The sequence below is a fragment of the Pteropus alecto genome, unplaced genomic scaffold (assembly GCF_000325575.1).
Source record: "Pteropus alecto unplaced genomic scaffold, ASM32557v1 scaffold10, whole genome shotgun sequence".
In the NCBI taxonomy this organism is placed as follows: domain Eukaryota; kingdom Metazoa; phylum Chordata; class Mammalia; order Chiroptera; family Pteropodidae; genus Pteropus; species Pteropus alecto.
This window is the reverse complement of record NW_006431210.1, coordinates 6,144,359-6,164,433: the sequence shown is the minus strand read 5'-3', so window position 1 is coordinate 6,164,433 and position 20,075 is coordinate 6,144,359. Positions and strand designations below refer to the sequence as shown.

Sequence of the window (20,075 nt, the reverse complement as noted above, 5' to 3'; positions counted from 1 at the left end):
AAGATAAATCTCAGGATAAGGAAAATGAACTCGATGGATGGGTTTAATATCAGATAGCTATAAATGATAAGTAAGTCTGGAGAAAATACAAAATGAAAAGGCAAAAGGAGAGAAATACAGCCAACAAAGGTCATTTATGTTTAATCAGTCTTAGAAGGGGCAGAGAGAGAGAATGGGGCAGAAGCGATATTTAAAGGGATGACAGAATTTAAACTAATGAAAACCGACAAGCTAACAAAGTTAAAAGCTCAACAAATCTAAAGTAGGATACCTTAGAAGACATTTTAAGAATGCTAACACTTATTAATCAGACAAAATAGGGTCTAATAAAAAGCATTGCTGAAAATAAAGTCCAATATTTCCAAAAAATAAAAAAAATTAAAAAAATCATTTACCTGAAAAGTCCCAATGTATACATACCTAATAATAGGGGTTCAAAATATATATAAAGAAAAAAATGACAGTTCAAGGAGGAATAGGCAAATCTATAAGAGTATATGATTAGAGTACATCCTCAGCAAGTAACAGAACAAGCCTCAGGGTTATGGAGATACAGCTAGATCACAGAGCAAATTTTTAAAGGATTACACTCAGCATCTGAGTACAATGCAATTAAGATAGAAACTGATAATAAAAGGATAACCAAAAAGCTACCATATTTGAAAATTAAGCAATGTACATTAAAAAACCCATGGTTCAAACAATTATAATGGGATTTAAAATATGAATTAAACTGAATGACAGTTCACATCAAAACCTGTGAGACAAAGTATGCTAGGAGTAAATATATAACTTAAATTCATATCTTAGGAAAAGAAAAAATCCACACAAGTTAAAAACACCTCTCCTCCAAAGAAACAGAAGGACATTAACACAAGTTAAGGGAGGCGGGGGAATGCAAGCTGGTCTTTGAAAAAAAGTCTAACAAAATTGATAAAAACAAAGAAAATCAGGAACAAAACAGAGAAGAGACAAACAGGGAGGCAAGAAGAAAAAAATTCTCAGGCACAAACACTACATCACTATGAAATCTTCAGACCCTGAAATGATTAAGTGATATTAGCAACAATTTTACTTTAATCTATTTGAAAATTTAGATGAAATGTACAAATTCCTTTAAAAATACAACTTACCAAAACTGACATAATGAATAGAAAAACCAATCTTGTGTCTGTAAAATAATTGAATCTGTAATTAAAAATCTTTGCACAAAGAAAAATCTAGGCCCAAATGGTTTATACCAGCCAATTCTATCAAACATTGATCATTATTCCAGGAACACAAACTTAGTTTACACTGTGCAACAGTCTAATTCACTGTATTAACAGAATAAAGGAGAAAACCCCCAGAATTATGTTAATGGAAAAAACACTTGATAAAACAACTTTCATGACAAAAAGTCATAGCAAACTGGGAAAAATATGTTCTCAATCAAAAATATCTACAGTAAACATACTTAAAAGAGAAATATCAAAAATTTCCCACGAGAGAAATGACAAGGATATCTTTTCTATGTAGCATCATAGTGAATGTCTTAACTAGTGTAGCAAAAGCAAGAAAATTAAATGTCTATTAGAAACAAAACTGCCATTCTCCAATTATGATGGCATATTTATAATAAAAAATAATCTGAATTATGAGAATGAGTTTAATTGTTGAATATAATTTCAACATATAAAATCAAACTATATATTGATATTTGGAAAATATGACTATCAAAAATAACACATACCTTGTAATAGCACCTATGAAAATGTGCAAGACCTATTTAAAAAATATAAAACAAGTTAAAGATGACCTAGACCTATATAAATCTAAGCATATACCATGTTCATAGATAGACATCTCAATTATTTCAAAGGAGCAAATTTTCTCCAAATAGTTTCAATGCCCAATTGAAAGCCCAAAAAGACTTCTTTTTGGTGTTACTGACAACTTAGTTCTAAAATTTATGAGAAAGCAAAGGGCCATAAACAGCCAAGTTTAAACAAGGTGGGGATGGGAGAGAGACTTGCTTTACCATATCTTAATTATCTTCAAGTTATTATCTTCAGCACACAAAGGTGAGCACTCTATGGAATATAAGAGTCAAGAAATAGGCTCATATGGACACTTGGTGTACTATAAAAGGAGTACTGCACAGCTGCAGGAGAATGGTCTTTTCAATAAATGTTACATTGACAATTAGGTATACACATGCAAAAAAAAATAAAAAATATCATAATCAACAAATGAATTCCTAAGTATAAAATATAAAACAATAAAATTTCTAGAAAAGAATACAAGAGACTATCTTCACACCTCAGGTTAGGAAAAGAATTTTTAAATGGCAAAAAAAGCTACAGGCATACAAAAGATTGAAAAATAAGACATTAAATTAATGAATTCGTAGGCATTTTAAAACAATGAAGGGCTTATATACAGGACATATAGAGAACTACTAACATTTTTTAAAAAACTAACAGAAAAATGGACTAGGACTAAAATCTTATTAAAAGGGGGTTTCCAAATATCCAATCTCATTGGTAACCTGGGAAAAGCAAATTAAACACAATGAAAATCATTATTCACCCAACAGACAAAGGCTGATAAGGATGTGGGAGTCACAAAAACCTTCATACCCACCTAGCAATTCTTCATTAGGTAAATACCCACAAAAATGCATACGTATAAGCTCCAAGAGAGATAGATGTCAAAGAATATTCCTATAGCATTTGTAATATTCCTATAGCATTTGTAATATCCTCAAACTGGAAACGATGTAAATATACATCAATAGAATGGGTTGAGGATGAAGGAGGAGGAGGGATGGGAGAGGGTGAGACACAACATGTAAGCGAATGAGTACTATATTTCAGTGAAAATTACTGCTGCCTATGATATTCTGAATTTCACACAAACACTGAAACTAGATACAAAAAAATATATACTTTGATTCCATTTATTTGTTGAAAGAATAGCTGCAATTAAACATGTTTGGAGAAAAATACTTAAGTATTAAAACCAGAAATCTATTACCTTAAAAGCAAGGACAGTGATTATCTTCTGGAGGGGGAAGTGGGACAAGCCACTGACTGGGAGGGAGAATGAAGAAGCTTCTGGAATACTGGCACTGTTCTGTTCTCTGGTATACATTTTTGTGTTCTGTGTTACATTTCACAGTTTACAAGAAAGGTTTAAAATAAACAGTAACATTTCTTTACTGGTTGCTCTGTCTCAATTTCCTGAGTCTCAACTGCAGACTGCAATTGACTTCTACACTTATCCATTATTCCACCTACCTCAATTGAGTATTACGGGCAGCAAAGCAGATTTCTGACAAAACCCGCCTGCCATCAAGCAGCAGCAGTTGCAGGAAGAAGAGAATTCTGGAGCTTGGTTGCACAACAATGTGAATGTACTCAACACTACTGAGCTGTACATTTTAAAATGGTTAAGATGTAAATTTTGCTATATATCACCACAGTTAAAAAAAAGCTCTGGATTTCATGATCTTATGGCCTCTCAGCTATGTAAACAGTAATATTCTATAAATGCTGGCCTCTTGGTCATGGCCTAGGGACTCAAGGTAACAATGTAAGTTTGAAAACTGAATTTTATCTTTGGACTTGTTGTCTTACTGCCTAATTTATACTACAAAGCAATTCTAAGATGTGGAACAAAAACTAAAGCTATGTAGTCTAAAAGTTGGAGGTCTTGATCTTTAATACCTCCCTCTGTGATGTACAGTGTTAGTGATCATACATGAAATAAATTTAGAGATCTAAAGGCTATTCTGAGCCAATTATCATATATTCCAATGTATTTAAACTACTATAATTTTGCTTTTATGCTACAATAGTCACAAATGTTGCTATAATATGGTGTTTTACTGAGACAACCTACTGAACCAAAATGGTATTCTCTAAAACTGAAAAAGGTTGAGAGTTCATTCCTGCCCTTAATGAGGAAATTCTACAATGAAAACCTAATTAAATATCAGAACTTTCTGAAGTAGGGCTTTTGTTACAGCCCTATCCTCCTTTAAATGGAGACAAAATTCCTATGTGGCTAGGTGTTTTCCCTGTCACTAACCCATAAAAAGTAAGAAATTTTCAGTCTACAGTGAAAAGAAGGCAAAACAAAATAACAGGTCTGAGTTAACTAATCTAGCATCTCTTTTCTACACATATTCTCTAAAACCCTTGTAAAAGTGACCAAGGACGGATATGTTCAGTAACTCCTCTGAAAAAATATTTGTAAAAGACAACACACTTAACACAAAATCTGAATTAACTTTATTTTCCCTACAGTCAACAACTTCTGAATTTTAAAGCAATAAAGTAAAATAAAATCCCCCAAATGACAAGGTATCAGAAATCCAGATTTAGTTACACTTTATTATTTGTGAAAATGTTCAGCCATTTTATTGGTCTGTAAAAGAACCATCATCAGGGTCAAAAATGAATTCTATAAATCAAAGAATATTCTACACTTTGGAAAAGAAAATCAGCAGTAACATTCTCACTGAATATTGTAAATTACACTTTTCTTCATAAAAGGTACATACTATTCTGTATTCTGCACTTTTCCACCAAAAGCAGTGGTGTAAGTTATGCTTGTTTATATATAAAAAAAAAGTTACATCTTGTGGCAGGAAAAAACCTTTCTCTTTCACTTTTACTAAACAACTGGAGAAAATTTTCAAGTCTATATAAAGTTGCCTATAAGGTGGAAAGTGAACGTGTTCAATCTCCATTTATATTTTAGTGCATTTTTGACAACTGTCACATTTTTAATAAAAGTAAGAAAATGCATATAGCATTAAAGAGTGTTTCATCAAATGCTGAAGGGATTTAAAAAATTTGGAGCAGAGGACAAAATCACTGTGATGGACGAAAATGTTATAAAATGAGAGAAGTCCAGGCAAACTTTACAAATCCGTTGTCATTTTAAAGAGTCACAGAAAATGAACTTTGGACACCTGTTCACTTTAAGGGTTTTTTCCTCAATCTTTTACATGTAAACACAGTGCTAACTTCAGTACTAAGATACAAACCCCATCCTGGTAAGCAACATTCTGTGCAGTTGCCATGATTTCCAAAGGATATAAATTTAGCCCTTGAATGAACACGTATGATATCTGCTCTTTAAGTACCTGGTGAAAACAACTGCTAACAGCAGCAATAATGTGTCAACATAAAAAACTATTAAAATCAATTAGTTACTAGAGGTTCATCTTTGAAACAGCAGCTTCTTAGAGCAAACAGTAAGCAACAGAAAATGTACATTTGATGAAACATTCTTTGCACTGGAGAAACATGAAAATAAATATAATTCAAAGAAGTATAATTATGTTTCTAATACCTCTTTCTCAGACCTGTAGTAGTTTACTGGTTCAAGAAGCTCACATCACATTGTCATTTGTAATTTATATATTGCTATTTGGATAATTCAAATAAAATGCAGGTCTTGTAAAAGAATAAAAACATTGACAAGTATGCATGTGCCTGGGACCAAATTAGAGGGTTCTTTGGTGCAATTAGTCCAAATTCTCAGATTTGAAGGATAATATGTACCAATAAAAAAATCTGCTGTTAGACATTTACAGCAGTGCTCTGTCTTGCTTCACATTACAAATCGAAAACAGCTGTTCTCAATAAGCCAATTTTATTTTTTAAATCAGGCATTGCCAGAAAGTATTGTACATTAACCTGGACCAGTGATGGTTCTGTACCCTCTGTTGCTGTGAAACATGACATGAGCTAAAGGCAAAGACCGGTTCTCACAAGGACAACTGCTTCAAGTTAGGAACCAGAACAGTGTATTTAAACAGTCTTCTTAGATATTTTCTTGCCTTTCTTAAAAATGAGCTTATTTTTAATGTAGCCACGCTTCCTTTTCGTAGTCTAAAAAGAAAACAGAACACATGGTGTTAGTGTAGGTTTCCTACAGATTAAAATACACACACACACACACACACATACAACACGCGCACGCGCACGCACGCGCGGTTTACTGCACTGTGATGAAGACTGTCTTAGTAAGCCCTTAGCTCTTCCTATGGCTGGACTCCACTACCTTGTTCTATGCTGAGTATGCTGAGATCCAAGATAAACTGGACTAGGTCCTTAGCTTTAAGATGAAATGACTACCAGAGCATTACTCAAATGCATATCACATTGATCAGGTGAATGAATCCCCACCTCCTCTCTCAACCACTAAATGCTTAGCTGTAATAATTACATTTCCAGGCATGATAGAATGCAACACTAAACTAAGGAATCAGAATATGTTAATGTTGTTCCTGGTTTAGCCTCCAAGAAGTGGCTGTGCATCAGAAATACAAATTAACTTAGTAACTTTTGGAACCCCAGTTTTCTTATCTGTAAAATGAGGATGATAGTACCTATGTCAAAAATGAAAGAAAAACAGTTACTGGGCAACTTCTCCAATTTAGGTAGGAAAATAAGCAATTAAAAAGAAAGAAAGACCAAACACTCAGAAATAAACCCATATTCCTTGAGTTTCACAATTTTTAAAATAACACATTTTTCTTAATACTTCAGAATCCCAAACACTTTCAACAGATGTTTTCTAGTATAAAAAAACTACAAATGCGGTGGCAGAAATTACTGCAAAAATGTTTGCCATGTTAGAAACCTACAAGATAAATCATAACACATATGTCTATGCACATAGCACACTGGCATATGTATCTGCCAATGCGATATTTGCTTTTTCTAATACCTGTGTCAGAAATAAGTAATTTTTGGAAATAAGTAATTTAATACACCATTAAAGCACTGGGTTAGCAGAGGCTGAAGACTTAAAGAGACTGACCACTCAATTCAATTTTTACATTTAAATACAACTCTTAGAGGAGGTTTCAGAAACAGAATAAATCAAGTATCATATACATTTATTTAAGGTGTTCGGCTTAAAACAATTTATAATTTTTTTTCTAACAGGGACAAGAACACAAGGCAAAATGCAATCCTTTTTAAGGTTACAAAAATTAGCTGCTCCTAACTTGTTCACAATGTGTTACTTTATGATTAACTTATTTATTAAAGTAAAAAGTATCAGAGGGCGCAATTAAAAAAAATTCAAACCACGTCAAGGAGTTAATTTCTTTATCATCATTATACAGATTTCTAACATGAAACCTTTTCTAGAGATCATGTAAAATGTCCCAGGTCTATGCAAGGTATGTAACTAGACCCTCAAGGTGTTTTTCTCTGTGGGCAGTAAGCCAGGCCCAAAAGTCTTTTTTGCAGCCCTAGTGCCTCAGCCATGTCAGCTTTGCAGTGGCGGGAAAACTAGAATGACAGCTGTACTCATATCCCCCATGCCCAAAGTAAAAACCAGATGGAGAGGGGAAAGCAAACAAAAAGCATTCCTCTACTGCTAGTACAAAAAAGAGAATATAAAGCCATCAACACCAGACATTCAAAATCCATATTGTTGGCTACTAGAATATGTTTTGGGCATACGAAACAGACTATAAAAATAATTTTTATTTATCCACTCACTTATTCATTTTGGAGGAAATGATGGGAACACAAAAGAGGTCAGATTAAGAAAATTCATTATAATCAGTTAGACAAGTTTAATGGCTTTGTTTTTCAGAAAAAGTAGACCTTAACTAGGCTTAGATGTTTTAGGAGTAACTGGCCTTGAGACTAGCTAGTAGCATTTTCTTTGACTACTACACTGATGACTCACCAGCTTCTCCTACCACATGCCTGAGAAACCAGATCATTTGATCTATCATTTGATGTAAAGACTGGCAAGTGAAATTTTATATGACCAACAAAATGAGTGTCAGCTGTATGTGACATTTAAATACAGTAGTCTAGATATGGTAACCCGTATCTGGCACATAAATTATTCATTTAAAAAGTTTCTGTTTATATATCATACGGTTAATACTCAGCACTTTTATAGTGCAAACTGAAATTACCTGTATTCTGAATATATTTGAAGTATAGTTTAAGTAACGTAAAGGGATAATTGCTCCAATGATTTAAAATACAATCGTCCATTATTATTCAGTTTTAGTTAACCCTCAGTATGAAAATATCAAATAAAAACTCGAGAAATAAACAATTCATAAGTTTTAAATTTTGTGCCACTCTGAGTAGTGTGACAAAATCTTGTGCTATCTATCTGCTCTGTCCTGCCCAAAATGTGAATCATTCTTTTGTCTAGAGTCTCTGCACTATATACACTCTCGTCCCTGCCTGGCCTATTAGTCACTTCGCAGCCGTCTTGGTTATCAGATCAACTGCCATGGTAGGTATTGCAGTGCTTGTGTTCAAATAACAGCCTTCATTTTACTTAATAATGGCCCCAAAGTGCAAGAGTAGTGATCTGATAATTTGTGCCAAAGACAACCCTTGTAAAGTGCTTCCTTAAGTGAAAAGGTATGTATGTATAGGAAAAAAACAGCTTATATATAGGGTTTCGTATTATCTGCAGTTTCAAGCATCTACTGGGGGTCTTGATACATATCCCCCAAGTACAAGGGGAGATTACTGTAATTGATGTGAGCAATATAAACTGAAGCACCTTTAAAGACTTAAGACTAAAAAACAAGTCTAATAATAATTAGTATTGTAAGGGTAGTAAGTAGTACCTTAAAATACACTTAATATTTCATATATGAGGGGTCATTATTTCCCATCTCCCACAGAAGGCAATCTATACAAATATACCTTTTTAGTAGTTTTTTGTAGCAAAGATTGGATCTATTTGGCTTAAGTGAGCAACAATGACCTCCAACAATAATATACTTCTATCTTATTAAAGATTTGTACAAAAGGACTGCAATTGTCTTATCATAATTCCTGTCTACAAGCTTTGACGTGATAATTATATTTAAAAATAATTATCTTAAGATAAATGATTTTTTTTGATTCTGGACTCAACCAACTCAAACTTATTTTTTATTCAATGATTAATAAAGCACTATTATACTAAGAAAAGAACATGAAAATGCAATAAAAATTTGCTTTGACTAAAAGATAAGGAATGAATCACAGCTGTATTACTTTAGTGTTTGGCATTTTTATTTTCACTTTTACTTTGAGTTCAGAAAATGATGGCCACAGACACATCTTACTTTACAAATAAGTCTTACTAATGAGAATGGCACAAACAAAAGCCAGAACACCTCTGGAAAATCTCAGTTTGATTCACTGACAATCACTATGCTATCCAGAAAAAATTGCTGTTTGGGATATCTGAAGTGGTCAGTTGGAAAGCAGGCTATCTTGATAATTTACTCTGCATATAAGCCATAGTCTTTATAGACCTGGCAAATGGAAATTTATTAGCAATTTCGGTAATTATTTTTCAGATCAACCAACCCTGAGTTAGCCTTTTACAGACATGACTTCAACTTGATACCAACCTTCTTTGATAAATACTTCTGTTTCGGGAAAATGTTGGTGACTCGAGGTTTGTGGTCTAGTGTTTCCCTGTTATCAGGTGCTTTCACTTTATATATCCTTACAAGCCAGTGTTCTGATGTAAAGGCTTCTTCCAAATGCTTGAATTTAATGTCCTTGTTTCCAATCTCTGCATTACGTGTTCGATCAAAACCTGGCGGTGTACGAAAATCCAGCTGCAAAAGTGACAGTATTGGATGTTAACTATATTGGATCATTCAGTATTAGAAGGTAGTGTTATCATCAAATAAAACCCTCCCCCTTTAAACTCGAAAAATAGAACCAGAGTAATATACTGTAACAGTACTCATATGCTAACCAGATAGGAAGAAATCAGGATGAGAGACAATAAATATATCACAATTAGAATTTCACTGAACCCTCAGAGTGAATGAGAAGCCTGCAGGCATTTAAAAAAAAAAAAAAAAGAGCAAAATGAAATCCATTAAAACTCTTTTTATAGGTATATAGAAGAACACACAGAAGAGACTTCTTTTTTGTCCCTGGGTTTTGCACTATATATTCTCTCCTGAAAGTTCTTCATTCAGCTCTTTTCTATGGCTGGCTCTTTCCTTTGGTCTCAGCCCAAATATCATCTCTTCAGGGAAATATTTTCTTGAGATTGGTGGTTGAGAAGTCTCCTCCACTGTTTTCTTATCTTTTACTCTTTCTTGTTCATTGCTAAAGTTTTTTTATTTTGAAAATTACCTGTATCCTCCACCAGGATGTAAGCTGCATTATGACTTTACCTTATTCAGAGTGTGGCTTTATCTCCCCAGTGTTATTTGTTCCATAAATGCCTAAGTAAGTAGTGATACTACATCCTGAAAGTGGGAACTACAAAGGAAGTTTTAAAAGTCAAACCAAGGGAGGATTTATGAGGAATGAAGAGGAAAAACTGGAGTTGGGGGAGATTTTAAGAAATTCTCAGACAAGTTTATATTGACACACAGAGCATAAGTGAATTCAACTTTAAAGCAAAACTAAATCTGCTCTAATGAGAGAATTACTTGTTTTTGCATATCTACACAACAGAAAGTTATATTTCATGTCTTAAACGTATGTTATTCTTGAGTAGAGAAGACATCAAAATGAAAGTATGCTAGAAGCACGGCTTAAAACTGTCGATAAAAAAACTCCTTTGATGCTATCATTAGTGAACATAGAAACTAATCTTTGATCCATTTCCTGAGGTAGCTAATTATTATGGTTTAAGTGCTCTTTCCTTAGCATGCATTTAGAGACTAGGCAGTGGCCTTCAGAAGAAATCAGAGCACAAGCAAAAACCTAAATTTAGTAGTAAAATTACTGTCTGTTTTTTAAAAGCCACCTGCAGAGTAATTCCAAATTAATAGTGATGAACATTATGCTGATCCCTGGTGTTTGTATAAAATTATAAAAGCAATTTTTCCTCTGCCTTCTAGTATCAACTTAACCAGAACACAATATGGAATAGGCAGTTTTCACTGCAATTTTGGTGTGAACGTTTAACTGTGTATCACAGTCATGCAATCTAAAAGCCATAAAAAACCTCAGAAATTAAGTTATCAGTCCTATCCATTATATAGACAAGGAAAAAAAAAAACAAGTCCAGGGAGGATGTGTCTTATCCAAGGGTTACATGACCTGACAGAGCCAGATTTAAAACATAAGTGTTATGACAGTAAGTACACTCTAATTTTCTAGGAAATTCTGACCTAGACAGTGCTAGCTCTCTGTGGTAATGAACAGAGATAGAGTGAATATCTAAAGTGTCTATATAATTAAACTCTTAAATTTCAGGCTTTTCCCACCAAGCACACTGTTGCCTAAGCTGGAAGACCTCTTACCTAGAAAACGATGATTTCAAAAAAGCATGAGGCCAAAAGGTGGGATGTCGAGCAAAGGTTGGACTTGAGTCTAATATTAATTACTGTCTTAGAAAGAAATCCTTGGTCTAGAATTTTCATAATTTTTCACATAGAAGTTTCAGAAATCTAAATTTAATAGGCACGTGAGAGAATCTTTAGATAAAAACATTTTTCTTACAGCACAACAAAAGAATCATTATCCTGTTTTCTAGATGCAAACAAGACTACTTGAAAATATTGCTTTAAATAAAGATTATAGGAAAACTTATGTAACTAACCTGCATTTCTCCAAATCTGTAATATGACATTTTATACATAAGGCAATTCAACAAAGTGGGGGATCCTGCTTTGTCTACACGGAATTCTCCTTGTGGGGTGAAGTAGTCACTTTCCTACAAGAAAGAAACCACAAGTTTCTGTGTCACTTCAATTTAACATATTCAAAGCTACAGATTCCCCTTTACATTTCCCCATGAAGACTAGCTTTTAGGGTATCTTCATAAAGCCATATTTAGTTACATATCAAAAAAATATTGTATCAGGTTATTAATTTATAAATTTAATGTAATCTCTAAAAAAAAAATCTCCACAAAACTATCATGGGTGTTTTTTAAAGATGAATCTAGAAATCATTTATAAAAAGTAAGAAGAGCATTTAGGAAAACAGAAAAAAGAACAATACTCTTTGTTGGAGTTAGGGAAGGCAATTAAATCTAGCAGATTTTAAGCACGACATAAAACCTCTATAATTTAAAAAGTATGGTACCAACACCATGGTTTTAATACCAGGTTTCGTTTTCTCCAACTTCCCCATCCTCATCCTCACCTCAATTACTTCTTTTCAGTGTTTTCTTAAATGTTTTATTTTTCTATGTGAATTCTAAAATTAGTTCTTTAGTTGGGGAGAAGAGAATTTAGAAAACTCCTGAAGTAATTTTTACTCACATCTCATCAAATTCATAAATTAACCTAAGAGGACCAATTTGGCACTATAAACAGAAATTCCTTTTCTAGAAATTTACCCCACAAGAATACTTGTACATGGGTAAAATAACTAGTGTAGAAAGCTATCTGAGAAAATAATAAGTGATTACTATGGGCTTTTTTTTTTTTTTAAATACTGTATATTCCTTTATACTTTACTTTTTGAACCATGCGATTATATTACCTATTTACAAAGTTTAAAAATAGTACATTTAAAAAGCAAAGAAATTTAGAATTTCCATATAAATGTTCAAAGCATGTATCTGGATCTATCATACTTTACAATTTTAATACTGCTAAAGCAAATGCATAAATGAAAATCACATACTGGGGAAATTAAGATTAACTTAAGGAAATAATGTTTATTAATCATAGCAAGGAAAAATGTCACAGTATTTACATTTGAACAGGAAATTTGGGGCTTTACTGTATTTCATCCCTGTCACATGATACACATGCACACATTCTTCCTAAATGTCCTTTTATTCTGGATCAGGGGTGAATCTTACTCTCATCTTTTGTGCCTTTATCATGTAAACCACAATGTTAGGTGCCCCTCCTTTAGGAGCTCACAACTTGAGTGGAAGAGATATGACAGAATCTACCTACAAAACAGGTAGAATGTGATTTGATGATGAGTACAGACATGGATGTACCAGCGAAAGCTTCTGGAGAGGGAACAAATCTGTGGTAGGGAAGGTACCCCAAGAGAAGAGAAGAGTACAGACACCATGTGTCAGATGAATCAAGGAAAGAAACCACAGAGCAAGTTTCACAGGCCAGAGTAGATTGACAGAGTAGAAGAAGTTGGTAGAGGAACAAGAGGTCAGCAAAGGAAAGCAACGTTATTAAGGAGTTTGCATTCCGAGCTAAGGAGTTTAGATTTTATACCACTGCCTCATTATAGGGATTATTATGTACCAGTCACTAGGATGAGGCTTCATCTACTTTACTACAAAGTCTCAAAACAGCACTACAAATGAATTATTCCTGGCATTCTCATCAGTGATAATCTGTCACTGCCTTAATTACCATTATCACAACAGAACCTAGACTAGAACAAGACTTAGTGCTCAAAAGTATATAATGCTGAATGGCCAAAAATACCTTGCTCATAGCACCAAGCTGACAGTGGCAAAGTTTTAGTTCTAACTCATGTCTGTCTGGTTTCAAGGCCCTTTTCCTTAATTTATTGAACACTTTTAAGTTACAAAATGACATAATCAATGCCATGTTAGTTTGGGAGAGGGAACAAAGATAGCAATTTCAAGGTTACTGTCCTAATTCAAGTTTAGAATCATAAGGATCAGTAACAAAGTGGAAGCAATGGAAATGGAAAGAAATGGCAGAAGTGAGACGCTGTGAAGGAGTCAAAGCAAGAGTCCTCATAAGGGATTGCTTTGGAGAGAACAGAAGTATCAGGTATGAGTTTCAAAAATGTTTAACTGAGAAAATGCTTACAGTATTTTTAATAAATAGTAAAGTCAGAGTAAGAGACTTATCTAGGACACAGAATGATGCAGTCAGCACGATAAAAGAATTACTTGGATACTGAGCTGAGGTACTTACCCGAATGTCTTTTGGATGTTCCCCTTCAGCTATCCGAACCATCCAGAGAAACTTGTTGATGTCATCACCAGAATAGCCAATAACCCCTCCAAAAATAACCAAAACATAATCTACATCCAGACTCCTCATGATTTTATAGGCTGCTGTTTCATTTGAAGACATAGCTTTTCCCACCTACAGAATAAAAGAATGAGAATATGTGTACTTAGTCCCAGAATATGCTAAAAATAAAAATGTGCATTTTTACTTAAGATGGAATGCATCTCAAGAATAGGATTTACTTGGAATTTTTATGGAAATGGTTTACTATTAATTCAACAAATTTACTGAGATTTATAAGCACCTACCTGACTATAACCAATTATAGCAGAAATGTGAAAATCAGAATACATGTTCTAATATTTTGTTAATTAAGTTTCATAAAATTAACATTTTAATGTAAAAGCAGGCAAGCTTAAAAGAAACAATTTCTCATAACCTCAGGGCCAGCTAGCTAGCCAGCACAAATATTTTTCGCTTCAGTCTACCAAATATCTGATGATTAGCTACAAACTAATACAAATAAAACTCATTTGGTTAACACCCTTATCTATTTAAAATCTTTAAAGAACAGAGAAGTGGTTACCTTAATTTATGTAAATTACTTATAGAGTGAACATAATTTGTGGGTCCATAAAATAAGTTGCATTTGCTTTAATATTTGCAAATAATTTTCTTAATTTATAAAACAAAATACAAGTCAAATTTAATGTTTTAAAAGTTTGATTCTGCCTAATTCTCTAATTAAATATATCATGAGACTTGCCAGAAATAATTCTGAATGATACTTAAATATCATTCTTAAAAACAAAATAAATATGCATATCTTGAACTCACTTTATTAAATGAATGTATAAAGAGGACTTTTGAGAATTCAGCAAGGAAAGAGTATTTTCACCTACATTTTTCCTACTTAATCACAGGTGAAGCTTGATTGCTAAGTAGTAAATAAAGATTTGTAATTTTGATCTTGTGTATCGAATTCTTACCAGTGCTATGTGGCTGTTATTCCAAGTGTTATTATCCACCAAAGTAGTTCTATTAGCCATTCCAGCTATCTGATATCCATAATCCCACCAAGACATCACTCGGGCATGTTCATCTGTATTTTGCCTTAGCCAAAAGTAAGCTTCTCTAAAATCATCTAAGATATTCCTGGTGCTGAAAAGAATCACAATATTCTTTTAAATGAGATCTATAAATGTAAATAAGGGTAACTTAAAATCTCGAGGTGCCAAGCCACTGAATAATTTCACATTTTAAGGATGACAGTTAAAATCTCAACAACTGGACTCAACAGAGAGCTAGACTAATACTTCTTAAACTTTAATATGCATACAAATCACCTAAATATCTGGTAAAAAAGCAGATTCTGGTTTAGTAGTTCTGGGAGGGGCCTGATATTTTGCAAGTCTAAAAAGCATCCAAGTGAAGCAGAAGCTGGGATGGGGCGGGAGGTGAGGGTGGGAGAAGGAGAGGCAATATATAAATCAGTTGTTCTTAAATTTTAGCTGCATCATAATCACATGGAAGGCTTATTAAACCATAGATTGCTGAGGCCCCCAGGTTTCTGATTCAATAGGCTTAGTTGGGGTTAAGAATGTTTACTTCTAACAAGCTTCCTGGTAATGATGTTGCTGTACAAAAAGGTCCTTGAATAATTTTCCTTATAGTTATAGCACTAATGAGATGTCATAGGAACTTAACTCTTACTCGATTAGCCTATGGTAAAGCTGGTTTCAGTATATGTTGTTTTAAATCACAGAACCTCTTTATGATGTTAAGTGAGAACTTATTGCATATCCAAGGACCACACTTTGAGAAAAACTTATGTTATGTATGCAAAGATATCCTAAATAAGAGCATGAAATACTATGACTGCTACCCATCTCTACCAAAGGGTGTGGGTGGCGGGGGACAGAACAAAAGAAAACACAGTAAATTCAAATGCAGAGCCTCACAAACATTCTATCTTTGAATTCCAACTTTTCAGACAGAAAAAAAGGGTAGGTGTAAAATCTTTTTGTAGCCAAGTTATTTTCTTACCCATCATGATTGTAAGAGGCCAGGACCACACTTGGACTGGAGTAGGCATTGCTTGTGACCCAGGTACAGTGGACTGCAAACATCATCAACAGCATCAGCATCAACATGGTGACAATGCTTTTTATATTAGGACCTAATCCCTCTTCAGTTTTTTCCTGTTCAGTTACATGTTTCCTCACTTTACCTGCCTGAAGGTACAATAAACTGGTTAGACAAATTCATCATTTGACTTGCTTCATTAAGATACTCAAGGGGAAAAGTTGGGAGAATGTTAATCTATCAATTTAACTCTTTGAGAATGAAAATGTATAACCATTAGGTATTCTTGTGCGAGTGATACAATAGTTTCTAAAAATTATGAAGGTAGATTTTAAAGTCAAATGTGAATGAGAAGGTTTCCTGGGACTATACTCAATCCAGGAACTGGTCACAGAGCAAAATATCTCTAGTGAGAAGCTGCTTTCAAACTCAGTTGTTCTTATGTTTTACTTAAATAAAAGGAGATAACCAAATGGCCCCAATCTGGCAACCTTTTCTTATAAAATTTGAATTCCTCATCCTGAAAATGATACTGTCCATCTATAATCCAGACCATGCAGAACTTTAGTATAGGACAAAGACTGCATTATCAGAATCAATCTTACATTTTCCAAACCCCCAAACCAAGACTTGTTAAGATTATATTTTTGACACCAACGAAAAATCCCACCAAAACAAGGAGAAAGAACAGAAGAAAGTCATAAGTTCTAAACTGCAATGCTAGTTTAGAAACCACACAACAGAACATAACCACAAACACAAAAGCAAGTATGTGCTTTATTAACACAAATCTGTAAGAATTATATTGGACTTACAGTAAAGACAGAATTCAATGTTGATACTTATAATGGAAAGTTTCATTGCTTATTGGTATTTTAAAACCTAGTTAATATTCAAATAAAGTTTAATATGTCATCCAAGACAAGTGCTCTAATTCTTACAAGTCTTTTTCACACTTGCACCAAATATAATCTTGCTGTTACCTGAGAGGTTAAAAGTAAATTACATTATATTGGCCAGTCACCTACTAAGCTAACAAACTGGAGGCTTTCCTTTTTTTAAAGACATTTTATTCCTTTTATTTTATTATTCAATCAACCAAATATTTAAAAAGTTCACACTGAATATGGACTGTAAGGATAACCACTTGTGCACATGGTTTCAAAAGAGTTTATAGCGTTCAATTTTATGTTTTAGTAGAGTATCAGGTTTTTGCTCTCAAAGAGAAATTTTAGATAAAATCTGACCAAAAAGAAATGAGAATTCCTTCTATGACTACATTCTATTTTCTTATTATGAGCTAAAAGATCAGGATTTAAATTTTGAGGCAAACAATTGAGACCAATTAGAAATGTCACAGTTTGTCTAAATCCTTGCTTAATCACATTTCTTAAAATGTATAGTTCTTACTGTGGCGGAAAAATAAAGCACATAAAAATTTTAAAGGCCTTACTTTAGATTCCCCACCTTATCATACAAATTTCCTGGGTTTCTTTTGTCATCCTCATCACTGCTGTCCTCCACAGGTGGGTTTTCCCTTTTCATGTCATCCCCCAAATAGTGCTCAAAAACATTTGAGAAGGCAATTGCAGACAGCATACAGACTACCGGAGTCAAAGTCAACATCAGCCGCACCATCACTCCAGCAAAGTAGACAGCACTGATTGCATACAGAGCAACTGCAAAGACAAGCTCTCTTATAATACTTCAGAAAAGAAAATGTTCACAGGAAACTGCATATTTAATACCACATTATAAACCAAGTCTAAAAGTAGATAAACATCTCATAAAAAAGCTAATTGTTTTTAAATTGCTAATACTGACCAACTGAAGTAACAGTCATATTTAGAAATTATAACTAATGTTGACTAAATATTACACGTCAACAGTTTAGAAAAATGTATCATGATACAAATTTAATTAGTTATGGGGAATGAGACAATTCATTATTTGTCAACAGCATCACATATTAGAAAACATACAGCTAATGGATGAAAATATTTGGTGAATTATATTATCAGGCACAGCAAGTTTATAGAATCAAATAAAGTCTATGAAAAGTTAGTGCCAATATCTGGCATAAAGCCTGCTCTAAAGAAAGAATGAGATGAGAAGAAAAAAATTTATTAGACAAAGGAAGAACTTATAAAGTTGCTGTAAAGAGACTTAAAAAATATTTTTTGAAAATAATTTCCAACAGCCAAAGCCTTCCACATAATGTGCTAACCACAGGAAAGGCTCTACCATTTCTGGCTGTAGGCTATATGACTATAAAGTCAGTGAGTCATTTGAGTTCCTATCTCATTTGACGTTAATTTAAAATTTATTTTCCTGACTAAAATACATTAATTATACCATGTTAACTATATAGCTCACTGAATTTTTATATATGCACACACCTATGTAATTACCACCCATATCAAAATAGAGAACATTTGGATTTTTAAAGCATTAATTTAGTTTCCCTATTCTTTAACTTCATAGAAAATCATATAAAAACGTTTTCTTTTGTATGGCTTTTTAATTTGCCCATGTTATTTTTTTATTAATTGCTGTGTTATATTCTATTATACAATTATGTCAAAATTTATCTGTTCTACTGCTGATAGACTTTGGATGTTTCTTTTTAGGGGCTATCATGGATAAAGTTGCTATGTGCATTCTTAAGCATGTCCTTTGTTGGACATATGCACTCAGTTCTCGGGTATATACCTAGGATTGGGATTGCTGCGTCATGAGGCAGGCAATATGTTTAGGCTAAATCTTTCTGGATGATGCAATATTAACATGGCCTTCTTCAGAGACACTGATCAATATAAACTAGAGAAGAATGTCATCTTCTGTTTAGAACTCATGCAGGTGCTATTTTTTTTTCTCTCCTGACTTCACTTTGGAATAGTAACTTGAATGTCAGTAACTTGAATGTCACTCATGGTCTAGGCCCCATACTTGTACAAGTTGAAGTCCTAGTACTACAAATTATTTACTTGTGTAATGATTCATGATCCTTTTTTTTTTCTTCAGGTATTATTACATGCAAAATACCCCCAGCATACTTTTTGTGATAAGTGAATCATGCTTTGGTATCTGCTTATTTTGTTAATTTCTATTTTGAATGTCGGATCCTAAACATCTGCCTTTAAAATAATTTGTATTTCTAAGTCTTGTTAGTTGAAAATATACACAAATCAGTGAAGAAGGTGTTTAAAGGTGATTCTTATTCCATTACAAAATGTACTTTGCACTGAAATTTCGATGATAGATACGCCTGCGAACTTCTTCACACTTAATCAGATGTAACTTAGAAAGTTCAGTCAAGACTATACAGTAAACAAAGTTATAATTTCCAATTCTCAGCTACAAACTAAACAGCATTAACCTCTCAGAAAATGTAATAAACTGAATGAAAATTTTACATACCAGTTCTAAGTTAGAATAGTTAATATATATAATGCAAATTCGCTAGATTTTTCCTAACATTTATGCAAAATAAGGGAGGAAAAATATCTTGACTATATAGTCATGCAAAGAACAAAACTTCAAAGTGAAGTTTTGATCTCAATAACAAAAATAATTGTTCTAAATCAAAGTATTTATTAAAAATCTCTTACCAAATACTCTTTCATCGTTGATATTTTTAATGCAGAACCACAGGCCTGCTGGGAAGGTACACACAAGAATGTGTAGATCAAAGAAGAAAGAAACCCAAGTCGTAGGTTGATGCTCAGACACTGATGCAATAATTGGAATATGTATTTTTGCATACCTAGTATTTAAAAAGTTAATATTATTTAAAATTAAATGATAAAACAGTTCTTCATAGGTGAAAATATTTTCTTTAACTGTAGATACAGTTCCTAGTTCTCGTTCCAACGTAACATGCTATATTGGGAATAAATCTAGTCCACACTGATAAAACTAAAACTAATATGCCATCCCTAAAATTGAATTATTTAAGACCATTTATAATATAAAAATGTTGGCTCTGACTTTTAATACAAAAATCTTTCCTCAAACGGGAATGTTTCTGCAGTTTAACTTAGCATCTCCTATGTTTGCATCAACAAGTTTCATTACTTTTTGCACTTATTACTAGCAGAAATACCTTGTCTAG

The 20,075-nt window shown here is 33.2% G+C and overlaps 1 protein-coding gene across 1 annotated transcript in view; it reads right to left on the bottom strand.

The window, feature by feature from the left end:
• Positions 1-4,352: 4,352 nt before the first annotated feature.
• STT3B (STT3B, catalytic subunit of the oligosaccharyltransferase complex) overlaps positions 4,353-20,075 on the bottom strand; it is a 51,754-nt gene continuing 36,031 nt past the window's right edge. Inside the window, exons 8-15 of the mRNA XM_006905717.3 lie at positions 19,573-19,727; positions 17,429-17,640; positions 15,923-16,110; positions 14,866-15,037; positions 13,838-14,011; positions 11,563-11,676; positions 9,398-9,610; positions 4,353-5,888 (exon numbers count right to left, since the gene is read on the bottom strand). Coding sequence (XP_006905779.1) covers positions 5,808-5,888; positions 9,398-9,610; positions 11,563-11,676; positions 13,838-14,011; positions 14,866-15,037; positions 15,923-16,110; positions 17,429-17,640; positions 19,573-19,727 — 1,309 coding nt within the window. The 3' untranslated portion in view covers positions 4,353-5,807. The remainder of the gene's footprint in view (positions 5,889-9,397; positions 9,611-11,562; positions 11,677-13,837; positions 14,012-14,865; positions 15,038-15,922; positions 16,111-17,428; positions 17,641-19,572; positions 19,728-20,075) is intronic.